We start from the raw sequence: 27,988 nt of genomic DNA, 5'->3' as shown, positions 1-27,988 counted from the left end.
CACTCTGTAAAAATTTTAGTTTTATCTTTTTAAAGTATTTACATTATCTTTCTGAAAATATTTCAAAGCTTTATTTTATTTTGTATTCAGTTTTACATAAATAATCTAAACAATTCAATCTTCAATAACTTAAGTGAGCTTTTTTATTATAAATACTTTTATAGGGCTAAAACTAAGCCTTTCATTAAAAAAGATGCTCCTTTATAATATAAATAAACAATTAAACTATGTTACTGTGTAAAAGTCATAAAGCACGTTATTTCCATATTAGGCTTGTAGCACACATAGGCCTAACAATTAAATCGTTTGCTGTTTAACTATTATTTCTTTAAATATATTTTTCAATGCAGCTTTTATTTTAGATCAGCCAGTAAATGCGAAAAGAATTCAATATTATGACATTTGTTAAAGATTATTTCAATTATAAAACAATAGAAAAACAAAAACAGATAACAATAGTGAATAAGATAAAGTTTCGTTTCAGATAAAAACATTGTAAGTTCAATTGCAATGACCTAGAGCAGTTTTTCAAGTTTTTCATTTTCATGTATATATATTTAAGTTTAAAATAGAAAAAGTAAATAGAAAGTTGAAACATGTTTTTCTGCGGGTGGCTTATTTTAGTTGTGACGTCACATAGACAACTTGCAGACGACAACGCGTCTGTTGGCTCAAGTTTAAATTAAATCAAATTTATTTGTTTTGAACAGGTTTGGTATTATGTTTTATAAAACTTCGGTAAACACTAGCAAAAAGGATTTATTAATATTACTATTACTTATTTTTATGAAAATTATACTTTAATGGACTTTAGGATAAAGAACTACTTTTAAAAAGCAGTTTAAACATTATCTATACAAAAACAACTTTGCCGATTCTTTCTATTTAAACTCATAAGAAATTTTAGTCGCAGTCACAAAATTATCACAACTGCAAAAAAAATAAAAAAAAGTTGCAGCTTGTTACAAACCTCGTAATACCTCAAGAAAAATCCCCTAAACTGATGCCGCTGCGCCTGAACAGATCCGACTCTTTCGTCAGCATAACGCCTCCAGCGGTTGCCAAGGAAACCACGCCACCTGACGACGATGACGACAAACTGCCTAGCAACGAGCGGAAGGAGTACACGAACCCGAAACACTGCCACCAAGTGTTGAAGTGTTTCAACAAATTACGCAACAGGGTTTTGTTTACTGACGTCATACTGGCCGCGGAAGAAAGGGAATTCCCTTGTCACAGAGCAGTTCTAGTCGCCGGTTTGTTTGAAATAAGGATTAATATTGAATCCTTAAAAAATAAATAAAATAAAAATCAAATGTTTTTGTTGTTAGTACCTCAGCAAAAATGTTGTTGCATATTTTAGTTTTGAATTATAATTTTTTGGTTAATATATTTTGGTGATATTCAGATACCGTTAAAAATCAAAATTAATAAGTACTAAAATAATCTAAAAACATTAAAATGATGTAGTAGCTTTTGAAATTTAAGCAACAAAAACAACTAACTAACTATTAAAACTAAATTTATAACTAACGCTTTAGTATATTTTTTTTTCAGGAAGCAAATACTTCGAAGCGATGTTCACAAACGACCACAAGGAGTCGCGAGAGATGGTAAACAAACTCAATTATACACAAACTAAACTTTTTACAACAATATAAACACATAGGTGGTGCAAATTAGCGGAATGACGAGTGACACAATGGAAATATTGCTCAAGTATCTCTACACTGCAACTGTTTGCATAGATTGTGAGAATGTGCAGCATCTTTTGGAGGCATCAAACCTCTTCCAAGTTAGATTTTGTTGCTTGTTGTTTTTATTTTTTCTTTAATTAAACAAAGCAAACTTAAGTTTTCAAATTAAAATTTTTAAGCTAAATTTTTCTTTCATTTCATTTAGGAGCCTGCTGTTTTTTTGAGCATAAATATTTTGAGTTACTTATATAAATATGATAGTCTTAGTTTATTTTCTTATAAATATGCTTGTTAATATAAAATCATTCTAAAGAGACTAAAGTAAACAACAACTTTTTTATTGATTACAAGTACATGCATTAAACTTTCTTTTTATATTGACTTTACAAAAGTACTGCTTCATTTGTTCACACTAACTTGTTATGAAGTTTATTTTTCTTTATTATACTTTCGTTTTGCTTTAAATTAATTTTTAACAGTCGTTGTTGCCAGATGCAAAAGATAACTTGTTAGCCATTTAAAATTTGAAATATTACTACTTTAAATACTAGCTTAGTACTTAAATAATTATTTTTTATATTGTTTAAACTCACAGTAGAACTTTTTAATTTAATTAAGTTCATAACAAAAATTAGAATTTATAATTTCATAATTCAGTATAAACAATTGTAAGCTTATTCAGCTAATAAAATTCTGCTCAAACAGTTATCTTTAAACGAAACTTTGTTTTCTAAAATAACTTAAAAAACTCAGATTGTTTTTCTTCTTTGATACATACATCTATTATTGTCATACTATCACGTAAAACTGTAACATAAATTATTTTGGAGAAAAATATAAAAGATAATCGCTTTGATAAGCCTTCTTCATTTGGATGCAAGTATATTCCCAGATTTTCAAAATCTAAAAAATTTGATTTGAGGTCTTAACTCAATGTCTACTGCAGGGTTTCCCTTTTTTTAAAGGCCCCCGTAAACAAAAATTAAAAAAGCTATGGCCCCCACCAAGAATATTACTCAAAAAACTACAATTAAAAACACCTAAGATCTTTTTTTTTGCTCTTCATCATGAACTCCAGTGTAAGTTTCATATTATGACCTCATGACCCCCAAGGGGGCAACTTGGTCCCCTTTGTGAAACCCTGGTCGACAGAATGATAAAGCTGTTTTTATTTTTTTACAGATAAGCGCACTGGCGGAGGCTTGCACGAGGTTCCTTGAGACGCAACTTGATCCTTGCAACTGCATTGGAATGCGGGGATTCGCGGAAGCACACTCCCTATCAACATTGTTTAACAGAGCGAGTTCAATGATATACGACAAGTTTCACGAAGTTTGTCAGGTGGGTTGAGATGTTTTTATTAAATAAATAAATTAAAACAAGTTCGATGATATACGACAAGTTTCACGAAGTTTGACAGGTGGAAACTTTTGTATACTTGATTTGATTGAACAAAAAAATGATTTTATTAAAGTATAGAACTAGTTATTTTAAACTTTTAAATGACGTTTCAGTGTGCATAGGTTTTTACTGAGTTATATTTCTGTTGTATCATAAAATGTAATGTATATCTTTCAATTATATCATTCACTACAGTAAATGTAATGTATATATGCAACAACCCAACTCTTGAAAGATATACATTACATTACTTTTTTGTAGTAATAAATGCATTAGCTGTTTTCTAAACTTTATGCTAGACTTCTGATAACGCAACTCTTGAAACTCTTTTGAAAAACTTTATATTAGTTAATCCTTAAGAAGCTTAAAAGTAATGTTGTAAAATAAAATGTATAACAAAGAAACGTAAAACAAAGAACTGAAAAACTTATTTGATGATTATGCAATAAATTTATAAACTTTTGTTTGTCGTTTTTTATCATGTAAAAAACAAGAGGATTAAAATGTCATGTGTAAATAAAAAAAAAGTTTCAAATACCACGATTAATTTGTATAAATTTTAACATTAAATTTTAGCTATTTTTAGAACTTTATCATATGATTATAATGTGAGTACATTTAAGTTTAAAGCTTAACGTACAAAATGAACTGAGTTAATAATAAAAAGAAATAAACTTTTGTGGGAACTGGTTTTTATTCTTAAAATAAAAAAAAATAGCACATTACTTTTTATTGTCTTGATTTATAAGATAAAAATGCATAAAAATAATAAAAACATATACAGCATGAGGAATTTCAAGAACTGCCGAGGAACAGGGTTGTTGATTATATCAGCAATGACGACATAAACGTACCGAAAGAGGAAGTTGTCTACGAAGCTGTGAAGAGATGGGTCAATTACGATCAAGCTACTAGGTAATTGTTTTAACTGTATGGTATTACATTTTGTAAGGAATTGTTTATGAAGCTGTTTATAAAATGTATGATCGTTCCACAAGGTAATTGTGTTAAATAATACTTTTATTACTGATAGTTTCTTTGTGATGGTTCATATAAAACTTTTACTATATAGTATTACCTTGAAAAAAAAGAGGTTGTGTAAGTTTTGATGTTTTGACGTTTATGTATTTTTATAAACGTAAATCATCTACATACACTTATAAACAAAAAAAAAGTTCAAAGCATTAACATATCAAATCAAAAGTTTGTAGAAATAAAGCAATAAATCACAAACCTTTATAACTTTAAACTTTGTTAATTAGTATAAACGTACTATTTTTCATAATTTATCATGTGTTTAACACGTTCAAGTATTGATTTTACTTTGATACTACTGCATTTAAAAGGATAAAATATTTTATAAAAGCATTTATTATCTTTGACAGATTATCATACTTCCCCGATTTACTGACATTTGTCCGGTTACCCCTCATTCATCCGACATACTTCGTGATGAATATTGAGAGCGATGAAAACGTCGTCACGAATCCCGCGTGTCAGCCATTATTACAGGAAACCAGGAAATATCACATATTAGGTTGGCATTAAAACAAGAAATTAGAAAATACAATATATCAGGTTTACTTTGTTTTCACTGCTAGAAAACAGCAGAGATTAGAATTATATTACTAATAAACCCCAAAACCGCTATTGCCAACAATAGATACTATCAAAAAAATAGATAATGTTTATTTTTATTTATGTTTAATTGTTCCTGGCGAACTGTACAAGCAGTGAAACAACTATAGTATGTTTAAAAACTTAGCTGAATACTATTATAATGATTATTTTCCATTTCCAGGCGATGAAATCAACAGTGTACGAACTCAACCGCGCAGATCAACAGGGTGCATGTCGGCAGTGGTAACTGTGGGGGGTTGCGACCGGATAGGGGGTTACAACATGCCCTACGTTGAAGCGTACGACCCCGTGGAAGATAAGTGGACCGCACTGGCTAAACTGCCAGCTTTCACTAAGAGCGAGTATGCGGTTGCCGCTTACAGGTTTGTTGAATCAATAATTCAGTTTTTGTTTTGTTTTTATATTAATTTCAATTACAGGAACTCGATCATCGTCAGCGGAGGGAGGATTCATAGCAAAGATGTTTGGTTGTACCAGGTTTTTAATTTTGTAATTTTGTAATTATAAAATAAAGTTAAGTTTTTATATAAATAGTTATACTCCAAACTGACATATTAGCCATTTTGATGCCAACCTACACAGTGTGGATTTAATATATAATACTTCAAAAATGTTTTGTTTTATCAGGTTGATATATTTATATATCTTATATTATTGTTGGTAGAACATAATAGTATACTATAGTTTACCTTATCATACCTCATACAACGCAATTGAAAAATTACATTAAAAATTGGTCAACAGTCGCACTTGGACAACTGGGTGAAAGTGGCACCACTGGTCCGTGGTAGATGGAGACACAGGATGCACTCGATGGGTGGACACGTTTATTGTGTGGGTGGTTTCGATGGAAAGAACAAGCTTACCAGTGTTGAAAGATACGATAAGTTTGTTATATTTTATTATAAACAATTTATTTACTTTCGTTATCACAACTATTCCATTGGAGTTTTGATGACAAGATTTAACTTAAAAGTTTTGAGCGATATAATAAGTTTATTGATCATTACAGCTTTGTTATTTACTTTTACTATGTGCACTACTAGATGTTTGATGGAAAAATAAATTCGTTTGATTTTGAAAATTTAAAAAAGGTAGAAAGTAAAATTACAAAATTAACCGCAGTTAAAGTGGTAAATGTTTTTATTTTCAAACACCTTGCAAGAAATAGCATCGTTATTGAAAGCTTTTTTACTACAAAACAGTTTTTTTAATTTTCTCAAACTTTTTGCAAGAAATAACTTTTATATAAAGATTATAATAAGAAAAATCCTATCATAGTTTTTCAAATACTAACTAAAAAGTAGCTCCTTTATTATGAACTAGTTTGATACAAATTGTTTTTACAGCTTCTCAAAAACATGGCAAGAAATAGCCCCACTGTTGAGATAAAAGTTTACAACGAAATATTTTTGCAGCTTCTCAAACACATGGCAAGAAATAGCCCCACTACTGAGAGCTGTTTGCTGGTGTGCAGTCGCTTCTTGCAATGGAAAATTGTACGTGATTGGCAGTGGAACGGATGAAGACCAGACTGTTAAAGTTTGTCTTTTTATCATATATACTATATATATATGTAATATATATATAGTATAGTTACATCCTCGTTGTAATAATTAAGTTTAATATAAAGAGCTCAAGTTTTAGATTATAAAAATAACAAACCAAACACAATCTTTAGTTGTAAACAATAAATTAAAATGCAGTTAAAAGTATAGGTTCAAAACTGCTATTCAAGACTGAATGCATAGCTAACTTTTTTGTTTTTAACTTCAGGTACAGTTATCTAAAAAGTAAATGTTCTGTATCAACATTAAATAAAGTAATCAATTTAGTTCAAACTTGTAAAATTGTATTTTTACAACTGTAGGTACAATGCTACAACCCTGACACAGAGACTTGGACCTATAAAGGACCGATCCCCTTTATACCTGGAAAATTTTTATCTGCAGCTACTTCTGAAGGAAGAATATTTGTAATTGGTTAGCAAATCATATTAATAGGTTTAGTGAAGTAATTTTTTGTTTCACTGAATAGTATTTTTCTTATTTACACATATTTTTTCAGTAAAATTTTAAAATTTGTTTATTAAATTAAAACGTTAAATATTTTTTAAGCAATATAAAGTTTTCCAGTTTAATTCAATAACAATTAAAGCTATAGTAAAATGTTGTAAAAAACAGCTTATTCAAACTAAAACAAAACTTGCTTTAATTAATAATTTTTAAACCTATACATTTAGATGATTGTCATCAAGAAAGAGTTATACGTAATTTACAGCCTCTTTCTTTAAAGTCAGCACTTAAATCCAAACACAACTGTAAAAGATGTTTTTTAAAAGTTTTTAAGGATCAAAAAAAGAATTGACTAAAACTTGTTTTCTAAAGTAAGACCTAAGTTTAATAGGTATTTTTTTTTCACATACTTCCACAAAAACAACTTAATCACGCCATATACAAATGACACATATTTAAAATATTCATGTGGCTTTTTGGTGTAATGCTTGAGAAACGTGTAAAAATTAACCTCTTTGGTATTCCATTTAATTAGTATCATTGAAAGTTAAAAAAAAAAATTACACGAGTATTCTTCTTTATACTGCATAAGAATAATTTTAAATTAATAAAACGTCAAGTGTTTTATTTATGTTATCAAAACAAGCTAATTTTGTGGACTATTATCCTGTTAAAAAAAATCTAACGCATTTTACTGTTTTCGTGCTATAGTCATGACTGTTAGGCTTTAAATGATTGTTAACTATATCTTATTTTAATATGTACTGTACAACAATATAAGTAACAATGGTCATTCTAGAGCTGAAATTAGCTGCTAAGTACACATTCATTTTTTAGTCTTACTTGAAAGTGTATGCTCGATAAGTTAAGTTACTACCGTATTTGGAAGTTAAAACAAGCGCAATTTAAAAAATGTACTAACAAAACATTTTTTAATAGATTATGGGAACTAAAAAGCTGTGTGAAATTTAGAAATGAAAGTTAAACGTAAATATGCTTCATTTAATTATAAAAAGAAACCAACAGATATTATACAACAGATAAATTAAAACTATTTTTTAAAGTGTAGACGGAATAATTAACGAATTTTATTCATTTTATAAAACTTTCCAACAAAAATTTACATTTTTCATTAATAAGGATTGCTCATCAGTTTCTTGTAAAGCCACTGATTAACTACAACAGGGATTTATTCAGTTTATAAACTCTTGGAAAACAAAAGCACAAAAGTTGATTTGTTATAAAACAGTATCTCTTACAAACTCTGTTTATTTTGAAGGATAGTTCAAACAAATTTGTGGAATAGTGCTTAAATATTTGTACTTCAAAGTGCTTTAAGAACTGTAAACTACTATATTGAATAAGAAGTCATCACATTTTCAAACGATTAAGGTTCTCTTTTTAAGAAGTAAAATGATAGAAAAAAAAAGGTTGAAAAAGATTAAAAAAATATTTTTGAACAAAAGTAGTCTATCAAAAAATTCGAAACGACCAAATTTTTGTATATAGTTTATTGAACGACGAAAATACGCTCAAAATGTTTGGTCCTAGAACCTGTGCACAAAAAACCTTACGGTCATTGAGTTGCACACCACGGATACCTTTTAACGTCTAGTCTAGGACAGGCTTATTATAGCTTAGTAAAATAAAGCTAACTACAATAAATAAACATCTAATATATTAAATATTGTTTCAACAGGTTCAGTATTCAAAAGCATCAACTGTTACGACCCGTTTTTGAATGAATGGACAGAATACAAGGTTGATTTGGACAGGCTGGACAGCTGTGGTGTCACCGCGTGTGGAGGAATGCTTTATATTACTGGTATGTAAAAATATTGCATTACTACTTATATTAGTTGTTCATTAAATAGTTGTATTATTATTCATATTACAGGTATGATATTTTAAAATAAAAAGTTTGATAGTAAAAAAAAGGTATTTATATTTTTTAATCGATCGTTTTAGTTGAGGGTTTATGCTAAAGTTATTCTTTATATTTTTACTTTTTTAAGTGCTTGGTATGAAGTTTTTATTAGAAGTTTGTTGGTGGTTAGAACTCAATTTAGTCGACTAAGTTCATGTTTTTAGCTTTTTAATTTTAAAACACAAACTAAGAGTTTAACAGTTTTTTAGATGTCTTTATAACTACAACCGATTACTATCAATTTTTTTAATTTAAACTTAAAACATACATTAGTATATAAGTTTTTGGTAATTAGATCTTAGTTGGGCGTGTAAAATTCTATCTATTATTGAGCAAGTTTTTTCTAGTTAAAAAGTTTTTATTTATCCTTAGAAAATACGAAGCTTGCTTTATATATCTCAATTAAGACGGCACTTAACTAATTAAATTAGATTAAAACGATTAATTAGACGAAATGTTTTTTTATGAGCATTATTTTTGGATGCTTTCTTCATAAGCTTACTGCTAGTTTTATGACATCACAATGTTTTAAGTAAATTAAGAGCTTAAAAATGTGTAAAACGACATTTTTATTAAATAACAACCTGACACTACAAAGGTTTATGACTTAAAGAACTATAACGGTGTGACTTACAAAAATATTTTTTGTCAACTTTAAATTTATTTGTAGAACACATTCTGTAAGTAATGTTTCAAACTTTTTGTTAAGTTATGGTGAATTTAAATAGGTTATAACTAAGAAGTAGTCACAGCATTTGCTAGTGTTCAGCATAAATCAATTAAATGCTTACAAGTTTTTTGGTTTGTAATTTACTTTGCCAATCCGACTTGTTTCCGACAGTTTATTTTAGTGAGCTTGTAAAACAGTAGTTTAGTTTTAGTCCATTAAACTAACATATTAATAGTTTAAATTTTATTTTAAAGTTTCAACAAGTACTTCATATACAACCAGATTAATTTTATTATGACGTAACACAGGGGGCAAGGGCCAGGGCAGCGAGGCAAGCGACGCGGTTCACAGGTTCGACCCCAATTCGAACACCCTGCAGAATATCGGGTCGATGCCCCGTCCCTGCTGTTACCATGGTTGCGTCACAATCACCAGGTTCAGCAGTGACGTAACAAAGAAAATGGCTTCCATGAAGGTTTCCACACTGCATCGATGATAAAATTATTATAAATATAACTAAATTATTAGTTTCCACAATCAGTTTATACTCGTGTTAAATGATTTGTAGAATGTGTCTTATTTATTGATTATATTTGTAAAATAAGTTTGATTCAAATTTTATGATTACTTAAAATTTTTGAATAAAACTTGTTTAAATTTACAATAAGAGCTACAAAAACTTGTACAAAATAATGCTAATAATTTAATAAGAACGTGTTTTATTTTTTGTTAAATTGTTTACAAATTGCTAAGTACTTTTGCATCAATGAGATATGAGATTTTTTTTGTGTGTAAATAAGTCTATTAATTTTGTGTTTGTATGAATATTTTCTAGATTTTTACTTGTTTCAAGAATTTTCGCGTTATACAGTTAAATTTTTAGTCATTAAGATTGTTAGAGTTGTTTTTTTTGATTTGTTACTTATTAACACTTATTAAAAACTGAAAAGAAAAGATATAAGTAGCTTAATTTCGCTCTTTTGTTGTCAAATTTAATAACTGCTTATCATTTTTAAAATAATTGTTTTCTTTAACTTATCTAAAAATTTTAATTTGAAATTAGTTTTTATTTTAATTTTTTTACAACATACTCTCTTTGTTAATCGACCGTAACTACTGAACATACGTAGAATGTTTTTGAAACACTTGTTTTTCTCAATTGTTTTGTTTATTAAATTAAAACAAAAACACTTAAAAGTATTAAAAAAACTATAATTTTTTTTTCTTAGAGTCACTGTGTAAGTTCACTTTCAAAGTTAACAAAAAAACCTAAAATTCTTAAAATTAGATAAAAATTAAAGTTTTAAAAGAAATTCAATAATAAAAACAAGACTATAAAACAAAGCTTGATCTGTATGTACTTTATAAATAAATTATAGTTTTATTATTAGTATATTTTCAACTACAAGTTAGAACAAATGTTTGAAAGCCTCTAACAAATGTAACACAGCCTCTTATTGTAAACCTTTATTTTAGTTTCTAAAATATGTTTATTTACAGTTTTTTTTGTAAAAACAGCAACCAAATTAAATGTATTTTATTATGTCTTAAAATAAACTAATTGTTGCTGTTTTTTTTTTGTTCACTTTTTCGAAAAACAACGTTAATTTTGTTAGTTCTTCGTAGAATTTATTTTTTAATTTATGAGAAAATAAGTGCTCTTAAATATTCTAAAGGTTGTTTCTGTATTACAATAATAGATTAAAAACATTCTTTGAAAGTGCTTACAAAGATTTTGTGTTAACTTTAATGACAAAGTTATAATGTTATTAAAATATAATAAAACCAAACTGATCATAATTTTTTTTGATTTGTTGTTTACTAAAAATGTTAATGCAGCAATTTATAAATAGAAAATTAAGTAACTAAGTTTCATATATAGTGTTTGATCTAATCATTGAGGTATGTTTTCGTTCAACTGGTTTACTAATCTTTCTTTGTATGCTTAACAATAGCCGTACACAAAAGTAACACTTTGATTAAAAAAAAAAAAGACATAAGCTCATGTAAAATTAAAGTATTATATATTTTTTTAGACTTGTTTAAAGATAAAATAAAAAAAAACATATTTTTAAGTTATTACAGTACAACAGTGAACTGAAACAACTTAAACTTCAACATTATTTCAAAAGTATGGTACACATGATTGGTTATTTTTTCAACCAATTTTAGTTTAAACCGTTTTAGACCAACACAAAAATATAATTATTAAATGAAGTTTTAGTTTTTTATACAAAATAAGCTTTAAAGCTTTTGATTTTTTATTTTTAAGTTTACAAATCGAATTTTAAACTTTAATTATTTAACAAGATTCGAAATCTACTTGTTTACGAACGAGATCCTAAACAAAAGAATAAAAGTTTAGAATGCTTATTACAGGAATTGTACAAAACAAAATTGTTATTCCTAATTATAACAGTGATAACTTAAATTATATAAAACTTTTAAACATTAACTCGTGTAAATTAATCTTAGAGTTTTTTGTCTAAACAATCCTTTTGATTTATAAAAAATTGTTCCTTTTTTAATCAAAAAACTTTTGATACAAGTTAATAAAAAAAAATTTAAAAACTTCATTAAAAAATATTGCAACTCTTTATCAGTTTTGTATATCAATTATTTTCAATAAGCCTTTTCTATTAAAATATTTATGCTGTTTACAGTTAGCACAAACAACTTTTTTTCTGATAATCAAATATGAGTAAACCTATAAATTAGTTATACAATGTTTTAATTTAAAATATATTTTGATACTTAAAAACAAAAAAGTGTTTTAGAACAACTTAATTAAAACTGAATTATGTTATTATAACAACAAAAATAGTAACAATCTAATTCCATAGATAGCAGTGAAAAATCAACGAATATCACAATAAAGCAAATTATTGTTAGTTATAATTGATCATTATCTTATATAACAGTAAATTGCTTGCAAGGATTTTGCTTTGTTAATTAACTCAAAAGAATAATCTACTTAACGCAGTGAAATTATAAGCTATTTTATGTATACCTAAATGAAATTTTCTAAAACCAGTTACATCAGTAAAACAGAATTTTATTTGCTTTAAAGCTGTGTTCTAAAAATACTCAATAAAATAGTATCAGATAATTGAATAGCTACTTTCTAACTTTTTAATTTTCAAAATGATAGAATTTTTGTAGATCATTCCTGACTGTTTTTTTATTTTCTAGTTATTAGATTTTATACAACTACAAATTGTATAAAAAAGGAATAATTAGAGGTTTTAGTGTAAAACATTAGCTGGTTTACTTAACTTATAAACATTTTAAGGGTTAGTGTATATTGTGTATATTGTTTATTGAACGAAAAAAAAAAGCGCTCAAATATTTTGTCCTAGGACCTGGTGTACGAAAAAACCTTTCGGTTATCGAGTCATACACCAGAATACAGTTTAAAGTCATGTCCAGGACAAATCTTGTAATCTTCAAAATATTAATACCTTGTTTATCTAATACATTAAAAAAAAACTTTAGTGATGACTTTGTAAAAATATTTGATGACTTATTTATTATAAAACTACTGAGAAAAAAGAAGTATAAGTAATGCTAAACTAATTTTTACAAAATTATAAAGCTTTTTATATAAAAATTTTTATCATTAACCGTAAAAATAGTTTATAAAATAAACTTACCACATTTTTTATGACACCTTAATTAGTACAATTATTTACTTTTAAACCAATAACAAAATTACAAAGATGTTTTGTTAAAATATTGTTTAAATTTAATGAGCACATATGATTTATTTAGGGGTTAACTACTGTGCTAAGTTTTTAAAAATTTACTACACTAAATCATTGGATCCTGGGACAATGAAAGTCTTAAAAAATAATTATTTGTTTAAGTAAAACTTAAACCATATGATTTTGTCTGAAACTAGTTTATAAATTTTAAATAAATATACTAACTAGTAACTACATAAAAAGTTTTAACTATTGATTAGATTTAAAAAAAAAGTTTCTAAACTAACAAAGCAACTTAAGAAAATTCGTTAAATTAGCTTCATAGTTTAAAATATGCTTACATGTGGAAGTTTCCACATGTAAGCATATTTTAGACTGGGAACTACTGCTGTTTTATGAAAAAAATCAGATGTATAGTTAAGTTTTAAATTTGTATGTATGAGAGAAAAACAAATCATTCCTAAAGACTAATTTAAAAAAATAACAATACGTTTTTTAAAACAAAACTAATAAGGATGTTTAGATTTTAGATTTTCTTCTTTTATAACATAGGTGACTTTTTCACACAGATAACCCTTCTTGACTCTATCAAAACCTTCATTGTTTGTCATATCACCGTAAATTTTCAGGTATAAATCTAATTCTTCACAAACTAAATAAGACCTACTATAACTACTTTTTTACAACTAAATAGAAATGCCATTGTAATCTTTTTTTTTGTTTAACTGATTTTTTATTACTTAAGATTTAAATATTTAAATGACATAAAATATAAGTGTAATAGCTCGTAAAAAACTTTTCAAGCATGTGGTGTACGACACGATAACTGAAAGTTTCCTTTGTACACCAGGTCCTTAGACCAAACTTTTTGAGCGCCTTTTTAAGTCGTTCAATAAACAGTACTAACTAGAAAAAAAAAACATTTTAAGTAAAAAACGCCTATAGTACTCAGAATTCGTTATTTTTTAAAACTTTGAAACAGGCTTTTTTTAAACTACATTCTTAAACTTTAATGCCTAACCTTTAGAAAAATGTCTTCAAATTTTAGTCAATAAATTGAACTCTTGATAAGTATTTCTTAAATCTGAAACCTAGTAAAATACTAATTGATAAAAAACTACTTTAATGCTACTCTTATTAAAACTTATAGAAACTTTTATATACAAAAGTCAAAAATTATTCTCGCTCAGTTATGTAAATAGTTCATGTTTTTAAGTTATTTGAACTATACTTTCAGTTGATAGTTGATTTTAAGTTGAGTATTGAATATAAAATGTTACTTAATAGTTTCAGCTTGAGTAGTTTTGCTATGAACACAAGCCATTTCCTATTACATGAAATTTCAGCAACTTTTTAGTTATGTCATATCATTAAAATAAAAAATAATATATTTCTCATGTAAGTCGACAACAAAGAAGGCAAAAAATGACTGTTTCATTAAAAATCTATCTCTCCTATATTTTCACCAATAACTTTTTATAATATCAATTTAATTTCATAAAACAAAGAATAACATGTGATAAAATATAGAAATATGCTGAATTGAATTGTTGAATGCCCTAAAAAACTTTATTTTAAACAGGTTGTAAACGAAAACAAAACAACAAACAGTAAAAAGTTTTAGAAAATAATTGACGATATTGTTGCTTCTTAGCCTATCTCTCAGGCTAAAATCAATGGTATGCAAAATGTGCATGGTAATTTTGTTGGTGAACCAAAAAAAAAATGGTAATGTACATACTGAAACAAAAGTTTTGTGTCTATTTCTGATGATTTAATTAAAAAAAGAACACATGTTCTTGTGATCATGATGAATTTTCTTTAGATTCTGTAAAAAATAATTTTGTTTTTAAAAGCATATCAGCAAGTGAAATTGATAATTATATTAAAACAATGAACCCTAATAAAAGTGTGCGTTCTGATGTCCCTAGTTTTTGTTTTATGAAGCTTAGTGCAAAAATATTTTCTCCATACCTTTCTAAATTGTATAATAATTGTGTTAAGGATGGTGTATTTCCTGATTCTCTTAAACATGTTGAGGTAGTGCTAATTTATAAAAATGGTAAAAAAAATATGTAAATAATTGTAGGCCTATTTCTCTCCTGTCTCCCTTTTCTAAAAATTTTCTGTTGTTAGTTTGCGAGAGACTGAGTGGTTACTTTTCGTCAAAGGATTAATAATATGAATTGCAAGTAATATGGGTTTAGAAAAAATAGTACAACTGAGTTAGTAGTAAATCAGATTGTTGAGTAACTAATTGAGGCTGGTGAAAAAAGGTAAATTGTTCTATGTTCTTGGATCTTGCTAAAGCTTTTAATACAGTTAATCATAAAATTTTACTATCAAAACTTAAGTGTTATAATATAAAATGCTCAATGTTAAATTTCATTGAATATTATTTAAAAGACTGAAGTTAGTCTACTGTTATAAATAATGTTGTTTCTGAGCGTTAAATTTTAAATGTTGGATTACCTCAGGGTTCTTGTTTTGGTTCATTGTTGTTTTTTGTGTATATAAATGACAAATCTTCAACTACAAATATTGATTTGACATTGTTTGCAGATGATGCTTATCCGAGTTATCAAAATTGTGATTCTGATCATGTTAATGCTGTTATAATATGGAGTTGAGAGAAATTGATTAATGGCTGTGTAACAATAGATTGTTTATTAATTATTCAAAGAAAAAGTTTTTGCTGTTTAATAGGACTGCAAAAAAGAGTGAGTTTGGTGTTAAGGTAAATAGTTTAGTATTTAAGCAGAGTGAACATGTTAAATACCTAGGTGTGGTAATGGACAACAAGTTGAATTGGAAGGCAAAGTACCTTAAACCTGTGCTTTCGAGAAGTTGTTTCATGATGTCAAAATTGAGATATCATTTGGATAGAAGTACTTTAAAAATGGTATTACAGTTTGTTCTATCCACATATCCAGTATTGTATATCTGCTTGGGGTGGTGCTGCTAGTTGTCATTTGAAGCCAATTGTTAGTATGAAAAAAAGAATTGTAAGATATGTTTGTCACGTGCCTGCACTGACTCCAAAAAGTTCCTTGTTTGTGAAAACTAGTATCCTGAAATTTAATGAGGTGTTTAGTTTTCAAGTTTGTAAGTTGATGCTGAATACTTTGAGAGGATTTGAAGTTGATCACAGTTGCTTTACTGCAGTAAATAGTTGATGCACACAATACAAGACATTAAAAAAATTAAAATTTTGTAGTTGAAAGACCTAAACAGGACTTAAACTAAATTCCTTCAGGTATTTTGGTCCTAAGTTGTTTTCCCGTGTTCCAGAAACTTAAGTAAAACCTAAAAAAGGAAAAGTTTAAATACAGCTCAAAAATTTATTGTTTAGCCAATATAATGAGTTTAGAATGCTTTGATTGAGTAATTTGTATTACATGCAGATATTGCATAATTGGTACTTGTTATCTGTTTACCTTAGTATATGTAATGTATGGTAAATTTTTGTGTGTGCTTATTCTAATTTATGATTGTATATGTATAATTACTATTGCATAACTTAATTTTGTTCATACTTTTATTAGACTACAATTAATTCTACCTATATATGTTTCAGAAACCAAATTTTTTCTTATATTTTTTAATTTTAGTTCATATTCTCTGACTAATATTTCAGTAAAATAAATGCTTATTTTGCGTATTGAGATAGTTATTTAAGGTTAATGTATTCATTTATTCATTAAAATACTAGTTTAATGTATTTTTTCAAGAACTGATTGTGAGTTTATTCTGTTGACAGTGATCACATGTTTGTGTTGTTGGTATAATATTTTTTGTTGTAGGAACACTTGCTTGGGGATTTAAAAGATAGCTTTAAGATTTTCTCACACTTTGTGGTTTTTAGTGTTGAGATTTTAGTCTTGTGAGTGTTCTCCAATTTGATTGTCACCAAGGGTTTTTTATTAGTTTAAAAGATAGTTTTTTGTTTGTTATATCTTTGGATAATTTTAAGTAAAACATTAATAGGGCAGGCAAGATTATACATGATGTAACACACTCACTTTTCTCCAGAAAATGTTTATTTTTGAAATGGTTAGAGTTTGAGACTGATTACCATAAAAAAATAAAGGGATTTTTTAATTGGAACAAAAAATTTGTATTAAAAAATCAAATAAAAAAATTTCAAAAGTAAACAAAAAAGTTTTTTTAGTTTGGTGTAACTACTTATTTCAAAAACTGTTTCCTATAAGTTGTCCTAAACATTTCAATCAACAGTTCACACTTTTTTTATTCTTATGTTTGTTAGTATAGGTTGTTTATGTTTCAATTAACAGTTTTAAAATAAACTCATAATTTATTTAATTTCAGTATTTTGTTGCAAACACTAAATTAAAAAGTTTAAGGGGACTTTTTACATAAGATAAAATAGACTTTTATATGAAAGCTCTAAGTACAAATTACAAGCCAGTTTTTATGAATTTGAAAATATTATTTGACTTTTGTGATGTTGTATTTTTTATAAAAAGTTTCTAATACAAACATATGAAACACAAATTTTTCAGGGTCAATTTTCTTGTAAGTTAAAAAACCACTAAAAATCTATCTTCTCTGTAATTTTTTTGAATCAGAGGTCTCTTAGACTAGTCAGAAAGTCAGAGAACTTTCAGAAAATTTTCCTTTTATAGTTTAGAAGACTTTTAATGTTGCAATTTTTTAAATATTGAAAGATAAAAACTTTTGATAAAAAAACAAAAAACATAGATATTTTTTTTGTAATAAAATTTTTAATTTTTACAATTAAAGAAACTCCTCCATAAATATATTAAAAATTTATTAATGGACTTTCTGTGAAAATTTGAAGAATATTGGTAAAAAGATGAAAGAGAAAATAAATTTTTAATGAAATAGTCTTTTTTTTGCGTTTTTTATTTGTGCTTTTTTATTGAGCACACCTACTTTGATTGCTTGTATCTCAAAAGTTGATTTGAATTTATTTAAGCGGCAAAAATGTCAGATAGCTCAGATAAAACTTGATAAAATAAGATCAACTTGTAAAAATAAAGGTGGACCTCCCTATGCCCTTAGAGTTTAAAACCCCAAAATTCCTAAGCTTAAGTAGCAAAAAAGCTTAAATGATACCATAACAATATAAAAGTTTTAATAATAAAAGTAAGAAATTATGTATAAAAGAGTAATATTTAAATATTTTTATTTATAAATGAAAATAATCTAAAGACACATTAAATATATTTTTTATACGTTAATTTTTTTATGGTAGAAAAACATCAGGCTTACTATACTCCTCTACAACAATTAATATTTTTGGAGCTCAAGCATGTAAAAGTTACTTCTTAACAGTGTTACTTCTATAATTCTTCATGCCCTTCTAAAAGTTAACATTTAACTAATTAAAATTGAAACTATCTATCTTAACTAAAAAAATCCCTTGATAATTATTTAGAAAATACTCACAAGGTTAAAATATCATCACAAAAAACCACAAAGTGTGGGGAAAAAAAAGATGCTCAAATCTCCAAAGAAGTATCTGCCAACGCTGCAACAAAAAGAAAACATAAACAATCCAATCATGAGATCACTGCCAACAACGCAATTTCACAATCAGGTGTTGCAAATTAAAAAAGCCAATACCTTACTGAAAGTATCAAGTTGTTGAATAGTATTTATCAAAACAGATACTAAAATACTATTAATAAATACAATTTATTTTATTCATGTAAAACCACCACTCTTTAACTAACTAAGCAATCAAAAACTAAGAGAAACCCAACATATCTAAAGTACAAAACATGTATCAAAAATTAGTACATAAAGAAATACATTCAGAAACACTCTAAATTTACTCCTTGTAGTTTACTTGATCAAGTAAGTCAAGCTTGATTTATAGTAAAGAGTAACTTTATCAAAAATTATCTTTTATCAAGTTTTGAAAACTTCTGAGACCCAAATACATGAAACAGTTTAGGCTAAGTCTTGTCCTATATTTTACTTTTTTTTTTGAAAAGCTCATATTGTCTACATGAGAGAACTAGCCAGTGTAATTTGTTTTTGTCTACACATCAAACTCTGTCAATGTAGTACACTAATAATAAATTTATACTCATCATTTAGTCTCAGCAGGTCAGTTGTTTTAAACAGAGGATTTGTTGGAGTCAAGGCAGGCAAACTACAAACATATCTGGTCGTTTGTATTGCAAATAACAAACAACATAGCAGTAAGCAGCACCATCACAAGAAAATTTACAATAGGATGTGTGGTTAAAGGAGGCCATTTAAAGTTTCTAAATAAAACCTCGGTTTGACAAAAAATTAAAAACCTTCATTTCAGTTCAGCTTATTATTTAAAACTATAGTCTTATATTGAAACTGGCAATATCTTAATTGTCCAGTTTGAAACAATTGATTTGTTGCCTAAATTTTTTGACTGTACCCAAAAACAGACTCTTTGATGTTAACACAAGTGTATTGTTAAATTTGTTTTGTTATGGCTACATCTGCCTGATGAGTCTTAGTAAGGACAAAACCAGGTTACACAATGTTGAGTGTATTGTTGTTGACAGTCATGTGCTTCACCATAGTAATTTTTTGTCTAAAAGATGAACATTCTTTTTTTTTTGTAGAAACAAGCAGTTAACATTTTATAATCAATCACACTAAGTTTATTACACAACGTTATAGTTTGCACTTTCCTTAAGAAACCTATTAAAGTTTACTTACAACTTACAACTTGAATTGCTTATATCTCAAAAGCTACTTTAAAAAATCTTTAAACTGTAAAAAATAACTGGTAGTTTAGTTATTTATGTTAAAAGGTAACTAACTTTAAAAAAATTAGTATACCCCTTGTTTAATGTTAAGTTGAAGTATAAAATTGGTTCTGTTACAAAATGTTCAAAAATTAACATAGTAGCAAATATTTATGTAAAAAAAAAAAAGGTAAATAGTTACATAAAAATAGTTACAAACAAAAATGCATTACAGACTAAAAATGCATAAAGTTATAAAAAATGATCCTCATGTCCTAAGTCAGAGTTGCCTAAACTTTTTTTCATTAGGCTCCATCTGAAGAAATTAAAAAAAAACAATGGCCCCCACCATTAAAATTTTTCAAAAACTACCCTAAAACTTTTGTTTTGCTCTGCTTCATGAACTCAAAATATCTAGTGTAAGTTTCAAATTATGGCCCCCTGACTTTCTAAAATAACCCACTTTGAAAAGCCCTGGTCTAGTATAATTTTCAAATTTTCTTATAATATCTGGTGTAACATTCAAAATTACCCTTAAATACACATAAGGCCTTTTTTTGGCTTTTTATCATCAACTCCATTATATCTAGTATAAATTTTAATTCATAGCCCCTTTACCAGTCACTCTCCCTTTTGTGGTTTATTGCCTCCTAGATTTCTTAAGTAGCCCCAAGGGAAACCCTGATCTAGTTTTTTTATAAACTTTGTAGTAAGTACTTTGTCTGGAGCTGGTGTGACCTATTAATTAACTTTTTTTTTACATTTGATATTTATTATGTTTAAACATGGAAAGTCTATTTTTAGTATAATTTGCAGGATTTTTTTTTAATTGGCTTTAAGGCTTTTTTAATGACTGTATAGTAAAACTCAATCTCAATTTTTTTTTTGTTTGATTTGTGTTAAACTTTGACATATTTGTCATTTTAACTCATTTTGGTAGTTTTTATTTTTTGATATAGTTTTTATTGTATTTTTATGTCATGTATATGCTTTTTGATCTTTTAGCTGAGAACTAAAATTTTACAAACTTTTATCTAAGTTTTTAATGTAGTATGCATTTCTATAGTTCAAATTTTGCGCCCCTGTAAATAACTCTGAGTAAGTTTTAGTGAATAGGAGTTGAATGTATTTATACATATTTCCAGCGCACTTCTTATTTTCAGTTAATTGATTATTAGTTTGTATTTATATTTGAATATAAACTTGAAAATATAAGAACTATCATTTACAAACGCTAAAACTTTTATATTCTATTTAAGTACTGCCATATATTTGTTTCTTTTTAAGCTTACTTTTATTACGTATTGTAAATTAAACAAATGTTTTATTTATTGTATTTTTTATTACTTATTCTGTTTCTCAGACAAATAACAATTAAAAATGAAAGACTACAAGCCTGTAAACCAGTCAGAAATAAATGAGAAGAAAAAAGAAGTGTCAAAAAAGTGCAACAAAAAGATGTGTTGTGGAATTACCTCACTGAGTATTGTAGTTCTCATTCTCAGCTGCATAGTTGCAGTGAAAGCTTTCTACCCACTTCACGCATCTTGCAAGATAGACTACAAGTTCACCAACCAGCAGTGTGAAAGCGTAAAAGCTACTTTGGTTGAGCAGATCAATGCTTGGAACCACACAAAGTGTGGGAAAGGTGATCAGGTACATCAAAGATGCAGGTACAAGTTGACATCTGAAGACGCTGATGAAATAAAAGCAACTCACACAACCCCACTGATGCTCTACGTTGATGATCTCAGCTTTGATTTCAACCAGGACAAAAGCTCTTGTGAGGTGAAAGCGTTTTCATCTTCTCAACTCTGGTACGCTTTTCTTGATTTTGGCACAAATTACTGTAATTTGCACAATCTGGTTGTTGGGAGTAATTTGCAGAACTACACTGAAGATACTTATAACAGCAGGTGCACACAATACACCAGTGCTAACTGTACACGATTTTAATACAAATGAACTGTTGTATTTACTTGGTTCAATAATAAAATGTGATTACTTTGTTCTTTGCCCTAAGTACAAAACTTTATAGTTTTTATAAACAATCAAGTAAAACAAAAAATATGTTGATTATAAAAGCTTTTATATTTTATTTTTAAAACGAATTAACTTTTAATAATGATGAGAAATAACCAGAAATTGTTGTCTTTTTTTTACCAGAAATGCAATATTTTATATTTCAAAAACAATCCAGTTAAAAAAAATGTTGATTACAAAAGTTTTTTATCGTGTAAAATTTATAAGTTTGTTGTACTTGGAAAATTTTATGGTAATTTAAACAAAAAAAATATTTTGTTATTTGATAATGATATAAAAAATAAATATTTTTAAAGCCATTTTTCTAAAAACTTCCAACTTTTTTTTTTAATTTGTACTATTTCACTGTTAAAATATTTATACTCTATTATAAAATTGCAGTAGATATACAAATAAGTAAATTTTTTTACTCTGTCTTTTAATTGTATACACTTTTTTTAATACTTACAGCAACAAGAAGCAACTATTTATTTTAAAACTTTTTCAACCAACATATTTTAGTTATCATCAATATTTTACTGTATATCTACAGTTTGTCTGTGTGTTTATCAAGTTCACATGTATCAAATTGTAGATGTAAAGTAAATCATTTTTAATAAGTGAAAACCGTTTGTTGAATAAACTTTAAGATAATTATTATTTTCTTTAAATTTTAACATTTTTCAAAATTTTTGTTGAACATATTTCAGTCAAATTTGTTTGCTTCATTTAAACATGTTATACAATGTATTTATTAATGATAAATGATTAATCGTTTCTTTATTTGATATAAAATATTGTACTACATTAGATATTGAGTTATTTAGAAGCATCTTTTATACTATATTATAAATTACAGATATATATTAAAAGTATAATGGTAACTGATATTAGAGAATATTATTCAAAAGCTGTAAGGTTTGTTTTAAAAATATTAGAATAAAGTTATAAAAATAAAAGACTACTTACTTTTGTTTTTAAATAATAAAAAAAAATTATTTGATTTAAAATAACTAAAAATAATCACTTTTGTTATTAACTGTAACTTTTTGTAACAGTATTTCAGCTTAAACTTCTTACAAGTTGTACAATAAAAAGTTTTTTTTAAATACTTAGCAACAGACAAGTTTAATTCTGGTCTAATTAAAATTATTAAACTAAAATTTCTACAGGCTTGTTACTCCACCAGGATGACTCAGAATTTTTACATGAATACAGTAATCCTTCACTTCAGAAGTAAGCGAGGTTTCTACACGTTTTCAATATATAAAGTAAGGAATATTTAAGGTATTTGTTTGTTTTAAGTTATTTTCTACTACATTGCTTAAACTTACAACATAATTTTGTATAGTTGTGTATAAAAAATAATTAAACTTACATTTACTTGAGTATCGAAATTTTTTTTTTGTCAAAGCTTATAGACCTTGCATAGTTATAGATTTTTACTTTTTTAAACTTTGATCATTACATACATTTTTTAATTTACGTTTTTAATTTTTTTGTTGTTGTTGATTGATTGTTGCATAATAAGGAGTTATAAAAATACTGTTTGTGATTATCCTTCTGGTAATAAGTTAAACAATGTAAGTTAGGTTAGAATTAGTGATGTACCGGACCCGGATCCGGACTTTTTTTTCAAGTTAGAATCCGGCCGGAACCGGATCCGTTTTTTTTTTTTCAAATTAGAATCCGGCCGGAACCGGATCCGGACTTTTTTTTCAAATTAGAGTCCGGCCGGATCCGGATAGACAAAAATGGCAATATCCGGCCGGACCCGGATAGTAAGTCCGGTACATCACTAGTTAGAATTTAAAAGATAAGAGTATAAGTCAAGCCCTAAAAATTTACAAAATAAATTTTTGCACCAACAAGCTGTGTTCTGAGACAACTGGTTTTGTTCTTAGTGGACTCATCAGTCATATTCTTGAGTGTTTTATTATAAACGGAGTTCAGTTCTAGTTCAAATAAAAACAAAACTGCTGCTACTAGATTGTTTCATAACCTGTTGATGCACACTTGACCCATATTGTGTTGAATTGGAAGTAGGGAATAAAGTTTTGTATAAAATCAATTCGAAAATCTTATCTCGTTATAACCTATAGATCAGGGTTTCCCAAAATATTTTTAAAAGGCTTTCTTTAAAAAAATTAAAAAAACTATGGCCTCCTATTAACAACACCTAAGATTTTTTTTTGCTCTTCATCAACAACTTTAGAATATCTAGTGTAAGTTTCAAATCTGCCATTAAAATAACACCTAAGACTTTTTTTTTGCTCTTCACCATCAACTCTAGAATATCTAGTGTAATTTTCAAAACTACCAAAAAAACTTAAGACCTTTTTTTTGTTCTTCATCATCATTTCCAGAATATCTATTGTAAGTCTAGTGTAAATTTCTCATAGCCCCCCTGTGGCTTCTTTATTAAAATTATGAAATTCGTATTAGATACGAAAAATATATCATATTAAATAGTTTTTTAGGTTTTAATTTTTTTATTGTAAAACTTGTTTAAAGTAGCATTTTTAAAGTAATTTAGTATCATTTTAATGTTGTTATACTATTAAGACAGTTTTTTACCTTTAATATGATTTTGTACTATATATGGACAAAAAAACTTGTACTTCCAAAAACCTTGAAGAAATTTCTAAAAATACCTTAGGCAACCTTGATTATGAAAAAATTATATTTATATAGTTTTGTTAAATAAAGTGTTAAATGATTGATTCAAAAGCTTTAAATTAAATTTTGCATTTATTTCCTGTTGAATGAATCATGTTGAGTGAATAGTTCCATATGCAGCATAAAAATAAAATAAATTAAACTTTTTAAACTAAGATAATTTTAAATAGCGAGGTCATGTACCATGAGCAGGTATGATTTTTTAATAGATATTTTTCAATTTAAAAAGTAAATTTATGTTCTAATATTGTATGTACAAGTTCTTAGATAATTCCTACTTAAGTTTTTATCAACATGGTGCAATATGAAAATAGTTTTATTTTTACAAGTAATGTGTATGTAGATCAGGGTTTCCCAATATCATTTCTACAATCCCTCATTTGGCAAAAACTTGTAAAACAATCGCCTCTGTTTATTAGATATCACGCTTTTACTACATGTTTACCCATGTACTTTTTCGCTGCCTTAATAATTATTGCCTCTTTAAAGTCAAAAGGGTATAATTGCCAAATCGCCCCGAGGGGTTTAAAATCGAGCCCACTGAGAAATCTTTGATGTAGACCAAAGCACACAAGGCTTAAATAAGAAAATTACGAGAAAGAGTAGACTTTTGTTTTTAACATTAAGTACAGAAAGTTTTCTCGAAATATCAGCTATATAATTTTTATAAATTTTTAGTTTTCAGAATTAGATTAAAAGTATATGATGATGATGCAAAGTAACAAAACTTTTATAGAAATTTAACTATTACGCTAAATCAAAATTGAAATAGTGTTTTCAATTCACAAAAACAAAACTTGTTCTTGCTTTGTGATTTTAAATTTATCAATTAATAATTTTTTATGGATTATGTACTTTTTCAAAGCTTATTTAGATGCTTTTTGAGTTTTACTTTTATTTTTCAGAGTAAAAACGAAACAAATACAATGGCGTTACAGTTCAGAATATTGTTTATAAGTTGAAACAGGTTTGTCTAATCAAATAGTTAAACAAAAAATAAGTGTAGTATGAACTGTCAGTGTCATAAACCTTTATGTTTTATAATTTTATCAATATTATATTAATTATGTAGTAAAATTATCATTTCTAAACTAAGTAAAATTATTGTTTGGTTAAGTTCAACCGTTAATTTTGTAATTTTTTACTTAAGTCATCCGTTCTAGTTTCGCGATTTAAGGTCAAAAAATTTATCTCTATTAAGTTCTTACTATTAATTGTTCTATTTATCTCTATCAGACCTAACAAGTTAGGTCTGATTTAAAAATAAATATCACAATTCACAACTTTAATAGTTTGTATTTTAATGACAACAGGGTTGCTTTAACCTCAAATATGCTTGGCTTTCAGATATCTTTTCATTTTTGTATCACTTCGAAAACAAGAAACCATTGAATAGTAGAGCAATTAAAAATTTTTAGTTAATGTTCATTTTATAGAGTATGTATAAATATATATTCAAATTCAATTTTCAGAACTAAAAGCTGTAATATTTTGTTTTTGTTGGTTTTCCAAACTAAAGTTTAAATACAACCATGTATTTTAAATATTTTATACTCTGTGCAAAAAATATTGAAAAATGTAAATATTTATCTTATAGGCTATAAGTCTAGTTATACTAGCTTATTAAATCCAAAAAGTCTTATATTTAAAACAGTGTCTAATAAAATATTTAAAATTAAAAATTGCTTTGATATTTTCTAAAGATTTTATAAAAGTTAGTATATGCTTTCTTTTATTGTTTTAAAAAAGGTAAATTTCTAGTGTTTTAAATAGTTCTTTTACAAAATAGATAGAATTTATAAATTAAACTGTGTTGTTTAAAAAGCTGTCAAAACAAATTTAAACTTTAGTTTTAGAAATAAAAAATGTAATAAGATAAAAATAAACTTGATGAAAAAATAAATCTTTTTCTGAATTTAAATATTCCTTCTCTTAAATATTCTTTTTTTAAACATAGTTGCCAACTAAGAATCAAATTTAAATAAGATTTGTAACAAAATATTTTCGTTTCTAAAGTAGGGCTATTACAAACATTCTTTATCTCAAATCTTGCGGTTCTAATACTTATATTTTCTACACTTAATTTTTTTAAACTAAATGCATGAACATCTAAGTGTTAAACAACACATAAATTACGACATATAGATTGGCAAAAACTTCAAACACTGATTATAACAGCTCGTAATTTGAAAGACTATGTTTAAACTTGAAATAGTCAAAATCACAATGTATGTTTATAAATTAAGATAAATTAGTTTTTTATTTTCATAAAAAAATTAAAAAAGCACTTCAACAAAATCAGTTTATTTTACAGGGTGAAGTTCAGAACGTGATTGAGAATTTAACACCAGGGGAGCTAGAGATTAGTTTCCATGGTAATTTACGAGCTAAAAGGCGATGAATAGGTAGTTTAGCTGGTAGATGTTTTAATTCATCATTTTAGATAACCCTCAAGAAATAAAGTGTATATTTAGTGAACACTTGAAAATTTTTCAAGATGTACGTTACGCTTTTAATTTAACTTTAAATATTAAAAAAAAAATTATAGTAACATAGTACTGTGCTTTAGCTTTTTTTATTTTAAATTAAGATACTTTTTTTTTATGTAAAATATTTATTATAATTTTTATTTATTTCACAAACAGCTTTTTATTACGATAAACTGCTGTTTTTTCGAACACGCAAAACTAAATATTATGAGTTTGTTCATATTATTTTTTCAGATAATGTTTTTCTTAGATTTTTTACACGTTTATATTTATGTAGTATTTGATATTCTCATCATATTTATTTTTCGTGCTTTTTATTCTTCTGATTATTTAAATAAATCTATAAAAGTTTTAAATATTTAATTAGACTTTTCAACAGTTCAATTAAGTCTAATCATCAATCATGTACTTATACCTATACATGTTATATATATGTTACTTATTCTATGATACTTGTTTAAAATGTTGTCAGTTTTTTTTTCCTCATTTATATTTTATACAACATTACTTATTAAACTTTTTTATTCAATTAGAATTTATTTGTTTACATATTATTTTTTTTTTTTAAAGTCTGCTTTAAGTTATTCTTAATTGTTTTTATTACTGGTCAATAATTTACTTTCAAGTTAATTGCTGAAAACTAGCTATACGAGAGTTTTTTTTAATTTTCAATACGAAAAACGTTTCTACTTGAATACTTTTAAATTTATATTTGTAAAAGCATGTCTAAATTAAAATAACTTACAAAGTTTACAACCAAATCAACATTGTTGTAAACATACAAAATTTGGTATTATAAATGTTTAAGAAAATCTTAGTTATCTTAACAATATTTTAATTAACTTTATGTTGAGAATCTTTTAATTTATTTGTAATGTAAGTACAAAAGTTATTAAAAAAATTGTTTAGAGACTGTAAATTAATAAAAAATAAGAAAATATGTTTCTGCATTAAGTTTTTAAAATCACAATTTTTGTTTTTAAATTAAAAACTATACAAACTTAGTTTTATAACGTTA

At 26.4% G+C, this 27,988-nt stretch overlaps 2 protein-coding genes and 1 long non-coding RNA gene across 3 annotated transcripts; all 3 read left to right on the top strand.

Annotated features, from left to right (window-relative positions):
- Positions 1–899: 899 nt before the first annotated feature.
- On the top strand, positions 900–10,460 carry LOC145844699 (kelch-like protein 24). Its single transcript, XM_082952115.1, has 13 exons — positions 900–1,256; positions 1,558–1,613; positions 1,670–1,795; positions 2,880–3,038; positions 3,883–4,013; positions 4,484–4,635; positions 4,900–5,101; positions 5,159–5,216; positions 5,484–5,626; positions 6,158–6,281; positions 6,610–6,721; positions 8,454–8,579; positions 9,660–10,460. Exons 1-13 carry the CDS (start codon positions 1,004–1,006, stop codon positions 9,845–9,847), a joined length of 1,830 nt encoding a protein of 609 aa, XP_082808241.1. The 5' UTR covers positions 900–1,003; the 3' UTR covers positions 9,848–10,460.
- Positions 10,461–21,148: 10,688 nt separating this feature from the next.
- LOC145844361 (uncharacterized) lies at positions 21,149–22,278 on the top strand. Its single transcript, XM_082951757.1, has one exon. It carries the CDS (start codon positions 21,161–21,163, stop codon positions 21,734–21,736), a length of 576 nt encoding a protein of 191 aa, XP_082807883.1. The 5' UTR covers positions 21,149–21,160; the 3' UTR covers positions 21,737–22,278.
- Positions 22,279–22,975: 697 nt separating this feature from the next.
- LOC145844625 (uncharacterized) lies at positions 22,976–26,931 on the top strand. The gene is made up of 3 exons (XR_014370299.1): positions 22,976–23,073; positions 25,387–25,448; positions 26,796–26,931. It is a non-coding gene; the product is annotated as an uncharacterized LOC145844625 (long non-coding RNA).
- The last annotated feature ends 1,057 nt before the right edge of the window (positions 26,932–27,988 follow it).

This window comes from Thalia democratica, chromosome 9 (genome assembly GCF_965202585.1).
Source record: "Thalia democratica chromosome 9, ktThaDemo2.hap1.1, whole genome shotgun sequence".
Classification (NCBI taxonomy): Eukaryota; Metazoa; Chordata; class Thaliacea; order Salpida; family Salpidae; genus Thalia; species Thalia democratica.
This window is presented reverse-complemented; position numbering and strand designations above follow the sequence as displayed.